At 42.1% G+C, this 9,961-nt stretch overlaps 2 protein-coding genes across 2 annotated transcripts in view; one reads left to right on the top strand and one right to left on the bottom strand.

Annotated features, from left to right (window-relative positions):
- Nucleotides 1-751: 751 nt before the first annotated feature.
- LOC112077580 (lipase member I-like) lies at nt 752-4,375 on the bottom strand. Its single transcript, XM_070441756.1, has 10 exons — nt 4,276-4,375; nt 3,717-4,084; nt 3,427-3,538; nt 3,215-3,316; nt 3,004-3,096; nt 2,423-2,611; nt 1,988-2,080; nt 1,771-1,882; nt 1,042-1,227; nt 752-897 (listed from the first exon to the last, which is right to left on the bottom strand). The coding sequence occupies exons 1-10, from the start codon at nt 4,373-4,375 to the stop codon at nt 819-821; spliced, it is 1,434 nt and encodes a 477-aa protein (XP_070297857.1). The 3' UTR covers nt 752-818.
- A 465-nt stretch (nt 4,376-4,840) lies between these two features.
- dhx34 (DEAH (Asp-Glu-Ala-His) box polypeptide 34) overlaps nt 4,841-9,961 on the top strand; it is a 27,243-nt gene continuing 22,122 nt past the window's right edge. The window contains exons 1-2 of the mRNA XM_070441757.1: nt 4,841-5,917; nt 6,148-6,264. Of these exons, the coding sequence (XP_070297858.1) occupies nt 5,231-5,917; nt 6,148-6,264 (804 nt within the window). The 5' untranslated portion in view covers nt 4,841-5,230. The remainder of the gene's footprint in view (nt 5,918-6,147; nt 6,265-9,961) is intronic.

Below are 9,961 nucleotides of genomic sequence, written 5' to 3' on the forward strand. Positions count from 1 at the left end.
ACTCTGTTACGTCCATAAGGAGACTATGTGTTCCGTTGCTTGTTTTATCATTGGATTTGAATCATTTCCCCGTAGGTTTGTTTTCTCTTACGCCATCTTTCAGAACCGCCTCTTAAATGTGAATTCAGACTCTTTTACCTGTTGTCCTTGTACTCATGAGGAGGAGGGGGAGGGGGTTGCAATTCCAAATGGAGCCATATTCCCTATAAAGTGCACTACTTTTGACCAGGATCCATTAGGGCTCTGTGGATAGTACACTAAGGTAGTACACTATGTAGGGAATCGGGTGCTAGTTGGGACTCAGGCCTACTGAAGGGCTCAAACAGACAGTGACCTCAGCTCCATCCTATCTACTATGATTTGGTATTTGACACAATAGTTTGTTGAAATACCAGGAAGTTCTGATGCGACATAATGATGAATAATTTTTGTAATTTTTTAAAATGTGATTTATTCCTGATGGTCTTTTTTCCCCTCCAACTTTTATTTCTCATCAGGGATTGTATTTAATTTGTGTCCAAACGTAAACGCTTTTATAACAGAATAAAGCTTCGTTAGAGATTGTCTGTAGGTTAGCATTGTGCATATAAACAACTTTTGAGGACATACAAATTATCGAATTTAACTTAGAAATAAAACATTATTCAGCATTTATCAAATCAACCACTTACTGTAATTTTGTTTTTATATAAGTGTTTGAAAAATAAATATGAACAACAAATGAGTCTTTTCATGGCTTTTCTCAGTATATTTTAATGGTTATATTCTGATTACCCAGCACAGCATTTGACCTCCCCTGAAAAGCCTCCCATCCGTCTTCACTCATCCTCCTGCAGATACACTTCCACTCTCTGGTTCTCTACTGCCGTAACACTCCGGGTCCTGTAAGATACTAGCCTGTGGGGAAGTAATGCACAAACACAGGCCTGTTTTTTTAAGTCTTGTGCTCCCAGACATCACACAGACGACTTTAACAATTAGAAGGAGAGTTGAATCCAGAACTCATCTGTGTGTTTATGTCGTGGTCGTGATGCTATTTACCCCTGGTGTCTGGGTAGTTGTGTCAGTACTAGATGACTGATGCGAATCCTTGTCTTCCTCCAGGACAAGTACAGGAGACGTTGAGAGTAGAAGTGAAGTACCACGGTTCTGATCTCCCCAACAGCGGGGTCTACGGAAACCATGAACTGGTGTATCTGATGAGGCTCAAACTGCAGCAGGGAAGGACTGGACACGGTGGTCAACGGCACGTTAAGAGTTGGCAAGACGATCACCGGATAAAGACATTGGCTGCATCCCAAATAGCTCCCTGTTCCCTATATAGTGCACAGCATTATACCAGGGCCTATATAGTACACAGCATTATACCAGGGCCCTATGGGGGTATATAGTACACAGCATTATACCAGGGCCTTATGGGGGTATATAGTACACAGCATTATACCAGGGCCTTATGGGGGTATATAGTACACAGCATTATACCAGGGCCTTATGGAGGTATATAGTACACAGCATTATACCAGGGCCTTATGGGGGTATATAGTACACAACATTATACCAGGGCCTTATGGGGGTATATAGTACACAGCATTTGACCAGTGCCCTATGGGGGTATATAGTGCACAGCATTAGACCAGGGCCCTATGGGGGTATATAGTACACAGCATTATACCAGGGCCCTATGGGGGTATATAGTGCACCATATAGGGAATAGGGTCCCATTTGAGATGCAGCCATTAATAAATGAAGAACCAGATGCTCGTGTCTCACCCGGACACCAAGATGACAGGTGTTTTCCTGACGTCTCCCTTCAGCTGAATGAATAGCTGGGCTTCTAACGAGGTGTTTCCCTCCAGGTGCACCTCCAACAGGAACGGCGTCACTAGAAGGGACATAAAGGGCGGGTTAACCAACTGTTCCTGCACCAGAGGAAGCCACCGTAACCACGTGACACTGTCAGTGTGTGTGTGTGTCCTGAGTTTCTGACCACAGAACGGGTCTGTTGCTGTGATGTCCAGGACCGCGGTCAGGGGCTGGAAGGTGATTGGTCGATCTGGAGGCAGCCAGCTAATGTCGTAGCCTATAGGAGAGAAGAACAGCCAATCATCAACATCAGTTTCTTCATGTGTGAAAGACTCGTCTTTGTTCAGAGAGCTATGCGGACTACATTATCTTGTCTCTTACCCAGCTGGACTACATTATCTTGTCTCTTACCCAGCGGGTCTACATTATCTCGTCTCTTACCCAGCTGGTCTACATTATCTTCTCTTACCCAGCTGGTCTACATTATTTTGTCTCTTACCCAGCGGGTCTACATTATCTTGTCTCTTACCCAGCTGGTCTACATGATCTTGTCTCTTACCCAACTGGTCTACATTATCTCGTCTCTTACCCAGCTGGTCTACATGATCTTGTCTCTTACCCAACTGGGGGCAGATGTTGAGGCCAGGGTGGTGACAGTGTGTACAGAGAGCTCTCTGGAAGTCCTCTACTCCCTGGCAGGGGAAGGCTGTGAGAGGGCAGGAGGACTGGATGGAGCTGGTGGAGGACTGGATGGAGCTGGTGAACAACCTATAGGCCCGTTGGTGACTGCACAGCAAGTACTGTTCTCCTGGAACACACCCACACGCAGGTTGACCTTTATTGGGCTGAATCTTGTCCTGGAGGCAGAACTGAGCGATCTATACTACATGGGACAGCTGCAAAGTCAAAAATGACTATATATCTTAAAAATTCACGAAAAAAAATAAAAAAATATTTGATCTTAATTTAAGGTTAGGTATAAAGTTAGCAGTGTGTTTTAAGGTTAGGTTGAAAATCAGATTCTATGACATTGTGACTGTGCTAGCGAGTGACTACCCTGCAGAACTGCCATCAAATATATGAGTCATCCCAACCTTCGTGTTATGGTAGATAGCCTAAAGGACACAGCTTTTCCTGGTCAGGTCACATGGCATGATGTTTGTTATAATATTTTAGATTTAAAAAAAACCTGTCACACACTTTTCATGAGAGACTGAGGACAACCAGGGAGTTGATATCCTCTGCCGATGTAGAAATCAACGTGACCCAACGGTCTGGGAACCCCCAGGGGAGCTACCGGCTCATTGGCTGAAAAATAAACATAAACTGATTGGTTAAAAAGGTCTAAATAAATCTACCATACTATGAGGTGTAACTACGTGGCTTATTAGGTATGTGTAGAGTTTCTCACGGTTGAAGTTGGTGTGAATCACATCCACGTACTGAGCGTCAGTGTGATCCAGAGACAGGCTGCTGTCTGCCTCGGAAAACAGGGGTGAGAACGGATCCAGGCCTGAGTCGGATCAGAGCACGTTTAAAAAAAACACTCCATTTGACCGGTCAGTTCATCAGAAACTCAGAATGGATTTTTACCAGATGTAACTCTATATTATGTCTCAGTACCTGTGATCCTGCCAATAGTTCCCTTCAAACAGGCCCCAGTCGCACCAGCTACATGGGCCCCAACACCAAACCCTACCAGGTGGAGCAGCTCTGGAGAAGAGCCCTGAACCTCCTGAGGAATAAACATCAACACCACATCATGTATAACTACACTATAACACAGTTACTCATGTTCAATTTGGGCCAGTTTCCCTGACCCAGTTAAAGCATATTACTGGACACCTTTTACACAGTGTGGAACATGTACCTACCAGTAGTGTCTGTATGGTCTGTGCCAGCCTCTCTCCCACCTGCCTGGCTCCTTCGGTGATCTCCTGCTCTGGGGGCAGCAGCCAATCAGCTACCAGGACATTAACCAGCCCCGCCTCTAACAGCTCCCCAGCCATCACCCTCGCCCAGCTGGGCTGCAGCCTGGCTGGCCTCCTACCCGGGACAATCACTACTGTGGGGCTGAGGGGGCTCCAGGTCACAGGACCAGGGGCCAGTCCTGGGAGGCCTGGTGGAAGTGGAGGGAGGCCCTGGCCAGATGGCAGGCCTGAAGGAGGGAGGTCTAAGGGGTAACCACAGGGACCCTGCTCAGAGGAGAATCTGAGGAGCCTCACCAGAAGAGTCGGAGGGCTGAGACAGAGGAACTCAGAGCAGTGGGCATGTTGGTCACCTGTGAGAAGAGAATATCTGTAAACATCAATCATGTTGTTAACATATGACTGTATTTTAGGTTATTGTGAGTACTTCTCCCCAGTTAATCATGATTAGGCAGCCGCTAGTTTTGTAAAATGTGAGTTTTTAATTTGAATTGACCTCTACTGTGCAGCTGAGCTAATCACACAGTAATCGCCACCATAGTACCTGTGGCAGGACCAGACAGAAGACAGAAGGTCAGTAGAGACCAGACGACCAGGCCGATGTCAGCTCCAGAGTTCTCCACACCTCCACCTGTTCTCTCCATTTCCCCAGCCACAATGCAAATCTCCCTACCTGCTATACAGCCTTCTGTACTCTGACAATCTGATAAGCCTCAGTGGAGGTGGAGACGAGTGTTTCTGATGAAAATACAGTAGAGAACAGTAGAGCTTTTGTGAGCCAGCCCTTTCTTGATCAGTGCAGAGGGATAATTAGACTACAAAGAATGCAGTTCAAGATGTTTCTAAAATGAATAATTGCATGTGTTTGCTATTACAGTATTCACAAGAAACACAACATAAGAACCAAACATGGTTTGAGATTTCATTTAAAACATTTGCAATAAAATATTTGATTTGTCAATGGCCAGGTCGCAGTTGTAAATGAGAACTTGTTCTCAACTAGTCTGCCTGGTTAAATAAAGGTGAAATTAAAAAATGTGACAGAAATCAACTTCACCATGCGGAACTATATACCCAATGGCAGCAGTTGTCGTCGGACAATAGTTCAGACGGACCGTCCTTATTATTGTTCCGCTGCTAACTTTGTCAATCGTTTTGTATTCATTTTTCTGTTGGCGCTATCTTGAATATTGATCTGATGAAACAGGAAAGCATAACCTAAACGGATTACTGGATTGATTATGGGTATTTGGATTGTTAAATAAACTAAACCAAGATAACCTTTAGCTATAACTAGCTTACACATTGTTTATCTTGAATGCAAAGGAGTTGCTAACTAGTAGCCAACTACTCTACTAGCTAACTAATTGAGACTTTTATGTTCAGAGACTTTAAGAGACTATTGAGTGAGCGTCTAGCTAGTCTTATTGACTTACTAATCATCTGGTTGACTTAATGTCAGAGTCGTGAGTGTGTGATATAAAGCTGTAACGTTAGAGATGTCAGAGAGGAGAAGAGACAGCCGTAGCTGGGACTGGGACAGTCCTCAGTGCCGGGCTCAGATGGACCAGATATTTTTCCGTCGGCATGACTACATCCAGAACGGAACCACGGAACACAAAGAGTTCTGGAGTTTCTTCGAGCGCTTCCAGAGGTTCAAAACCAGGAAGGACATGTCCGGGGGCAGCAGGAAGGAAGACATGGAGGAGGGCAGAGATAGGAAGAAGACTGTAGATCTGGGTCTGCCTAAGGAATATGACGCCCGCTATCGGATCAACGTGTCAGTTTGTACCAAAGACACAGAGGAGAGGCTGGAGACGGGGAGGTCTGATCAGAGACACAGCTCGTCAGGCCCAGGGAGTCAGGAGGTAGCTGACTGTCGCCTGGCTTTGCTACACTTCCTGGACTTCAGCCAGAGGCAGAGCTTTGGGAAGCTGGCCAAGTTGAGGACGGAGCAGAAAGCACTTCCTATCTTCCAGTACCGGGACCGGATCGTGGAGTTGGTGCGGGCTAACCCGGTAGTAGTGGTGGCGGGGGATACAGGCTGTGGAAAGTCCACCCAGGTCCCCCAGTACCTCCTCTCCTCTGGGTTCAGTCACATAGCTTGCACTCAGCCACGACGGATTGCCTGTATCTCCCTCGCCAAGAGGGTCAGCTTCGAGAGTCTCAACCAGTACGGCTCCAAGGTAGGTAGTGGTGTAGTAAGAAGCTGTTTATTTACAGGCTTGAAAAATTATAGTTTTTGGAATATCAAACAAAATGTAATCATTTTTCACACAATAGTAAGTGTTTTTTTTTCTTCTCTGAAAGAGATCATTTTTCACAATGTTGTACACTTTACACAAAGACCAAATCAACAGCCAGACATTTATCAGACCTACAAGCACACTGACACATAGCTGTGTTTTATCTGCAGGTTGGGTATCAGATCCGTTTCGAGGGGACCCGTACCCCATCCACCAAGCTGTTGTTCCTGACAGAGGGGTTACTACTGAGACAGATACAGGCTGACGGTGACCTGGAGCAGTACCAGGTAATATAATATACAGTACCAGGTTATATAATATATAATATACAGTACCAGGTTATATAATATACAGTACCAGGTTATATAATAATAAGATATACAGTACCAGGTTATAAATATACAGTACCACTAGGTATATAATATATAATATACAGTACCAGGTTATATAAATATACAGTTACCAGGTTATATAATATAATATACCAGTTAACCAGGTTATTATAATATACAGTACCAGATTAGATAAATATATAATATACAGTACCAGGTTTATATAATATACAGTACCAGGTTATAATATAATATATCAGTACCAGTTATATAATATATAATAATACAGTAACAGGTTATATATATACAGTACCAGGTTATATAAATTATTAATATAAGTACAAAGGTTATATAATATACAGTACCAGGTTATATAATAACGTACCAGGTTTATATAATATATAATATACAGTACATTATATAATATACAGACCAGGTATATAATATACAGTACCAGGTTTATATAATATACAGTACCAGGTTATATAATATACAGTACCAGGTTATATAATATACAATCCAGTTATATAAATAACAGTACCAGGTTATATATATATATATACAGTACCAGGTTATATAATATACAGTACCAGGTTATATAATATATCAGTACCAGGTTATATAATATACAGTACCAGGTTAATATAATATACAGTACCAGGTTATATAATATACAGTACCAGGTTATATAAATATATAATATACTAGAAAAGTACCAGTTATATAATATCATATACATACAGGTTATATAATATACAGTACCAGGTTATAATATATAATATACAGAACCAGTCAAAAGTTTGACACCTACTCGTTAAAGGGATTTTCTTATTTTTACTATTTCTACATTGTAGAATAATAGTGAAGTCATCAAAACTATGAAATAACACATATGGAATCATGTAGTAACCAAAAAAGTATTAAACAAATCAAATATATTTTTGATTTTTGATTCTTCAAAGTAGCCATCCTTTGCCTTGATGACAGCTTTGCATACTCTTGCATTCTCTTAACCAGCTTCATGAGTAGGTGTGTCCAAACTTTTTGACTGGTACTGTATAGCAGGTAATATAATAATATACCAGGTAATAAATATATAATACTGTATATACCAGGTAAATATAATTATACCCGGTAATAAAATATATAATACTGTATATACCAGTAATATAATATTGATAATCCGGTAATAAAATATATAATACTGTAATATAATAGCAGGTAATATAATATATACCCGGTCATATAATATATAATACTGTATATACCAGGTAATATAATATATACCCGGTCATATAATATACAGCACCAGTCAAAAGTTTTAGAACACCTACTCATTCCAGGGTTTATCTTTATTTTTACTATTTTCTACAATGTAGAATAAAAGTGAAGACATCAAACCTATGAAATAACACACATGGAATCATGTAGTAACCAAACAAGTGTTAAGCAAATCAAAATGTATTTTATATTTTAGAAGTAGCCACCCTTTGCCTTGACAGCTGTGCACACTCTTGGCATTCTCTCAACCAGAGTGCCTGGATACAGCTCTTAGCCATATACCTCAAACCCATGAGGTTCCTCATTGCTATGATAAACTGGTTATGAACAAAATGATAGAGGAGTACAAATTAATGTTTTGTCATACCCGTGGTTTACGGTCTGATATACCACGGCTGTCAGCCAATCAGCATTCAGGGCTTGAACTACCCAGTTTTATGATATATATCAGGTATATATATTCCAGGTAAATATAATATATAATACATATAAATATAAAATATACTTGATAATATACAGTGCATTCGGAAACTATTTAGAGCCCTTGATTTTTTTCCCACATTTTGTTACGTTACAGCCTTATTCTAAAATAGATTAAATATGTTTTTTCTCATCAATCTACACACAATACCCCATAATGACGAAGCGATTACAGTCTTGAGTCTTCTTGGGTATGCCACTACAAGCTTGGCACACCTGTATTTGGAGAGTTTCTCCCATTCTTCTCTGCAGATCCTCTCAAGCTCTGTCAGGTTGGATGGGGAGTGTTGCTGCACAGCTATTTTCAGGTCTCTCCAGAGATGTTCGATCGGGTTCAAGTCCAGGCTCTGGCTGGGCCACTCGACATTCAGAGACTTGTCCCGAAGCCACTCCTGCGTTGTCTTGGCTGTGTGCTTAGGAAGGTGAACCTTCATCCCAGTCTGAGGTCCTGAGTGCTCTGGAGCAGGTTTTCATCAAGGATCTGTCTGTACTTTGCTCCGTTCATCTTTCCCTCGATGCTGACTAGTCTCCCAGTCCCTGCCGCTGAAAAACATCCCCACAGCATGATGCTGCCACCACCATGCTTCACCGTAGGGAGGGTGTCAGGTTTCCTCCAGACGTGATGTTTGGCATTCAGGCCAAATAATTCAATCTTGGTTTCATCAGGCCAGAGAATCTTGTTTCTCATGGTCAGAGTCCTTTAGGTGCCTTTTTACTGAGGAGTGGCTTCCGTCTGGCCACTCTACCATAAAGCCTGATTGGTGGAGTGCTGTAGAGATGGTTGTCCTTCTGGAAGGTTCTCCCATCTCCACAGAGGAACTTTAGAGCTCTGTCAGAGTTACCATCGGGTTCTTAGTCACCTCCCTGACCAAGGCCCTTCTCCCCCGATTGCTCAGTTTGGCCGGGCAGCCAGCTCTAGGAAGAGTCTTGGTGGTTCCGAACTTCTTCCATTTCAGAATGATGGAGGCCACTGAGTTCTTGGGGACCTTCAATGCTGCAGGTGGACTCCAAGTTGTAGAAACATCTCAAGGATGATCAATGGAAACAGGATGCACCTGAGCTCATTTTTGAGTCTCATAGCAAAGGGTCTGAATACTTATGTAAATAAGGTATTCTTGTTGGTTTATTTTGAACAAATTTTCAAAAAATTCTAAAACCCTATTTTCGCTTTGTCATTATGGGGTATTGTGTGTAGATTGCTGAGGATTTGTAATTATTTAATCAATTATAGAATTTAAAAAACTATTTAATCCATTTTAGAATAAGGCTGTAATGTAAAAAATAAAAGTCAAGGGGTCTGAATACTTTCTGAATGAACTGTGTATAGACCAGGTGGGTTACAGAACAGACAGGTAACTTTACTCTCACTATATCTAGGGGTTTTATGCCTTTCTAGGGCTGTGTCCCAATTGTTCCCATAGGGCTCTGGTCAAAAGTGGTGCACTATATAGGGAATAAGGTTCCATTGGGCTCTGGTCTAAAGTAGTGCACTATACAGGGAATAGGGTTCTATAGGGCTCTGGTCTAAAGTAGTGCACTATATAGGGAATAGGGTTCTATAGGGCTCTGGTCTAAAGTAGTGCACTATATAGGGAATAGGGTTCCATAGGGCTCTGATCTAAAGTAGTGTACTATATAGGGAATAGGGCTCTGGTCTAAAGTAGTGTACTCTATAGGGAATAGGGCTCCATTTGGGACACACACTAGTTGTTCCATAACCTGTCCGTGTGTGGATCTACCTCCCCTAGTTGTTCCATAACCTGTCCGTGTGTGGATCTACCTCCCCTACTTGTTCTATAACCTGTCCGTGTGTGGATCTACCTCCCCTAGTTGTTCCATAACCTGTCCGTGTGTGGATCTACCTCCCCTAGTTGTTCCATAACCTGTCCGT

Source organism: Salvelinus sp. IW2-2015, unplaced genomic scaffold (genome assembly GCF_002910315.2).
Source record: "Salvelinus sp. IW2-2015 unplaced genomic scaffold, ASM291031v2 Un_scaffold4712, whole genome shotgun sequence".
Classification (NCBI taxonomy): domain Eukaryota; kingdom Metazoa; phylum Chordata; class Actinopteri; order Salmoniformes; family Salmonidae; genus Salvelinus; species Salvelinus sp. IW2-2015.

Coding starts and splice junctions, on each gene's coding strand:
- LOC112077580 (XM_070441756.1), bottom strand. CDS start 4,375: ATGGAGAGAACAGGTGGAGGTGTGGAGAACTCTGGAGCTGACATCGGC. Junction 4,085..4,275: donor TCTGTCTGGTCCTGCCACAG/GTACTATGGTGG, acceptor CTCTTCTCACAG/GTGACCAACATGCCCACTGC. Junction 3,317..3,426: donor AACTATTGGCAGGATCACAG/GTACTGAGACAT, acceptor GATCCGACTCAG/GCCTGGATCCGTTCTCACCC.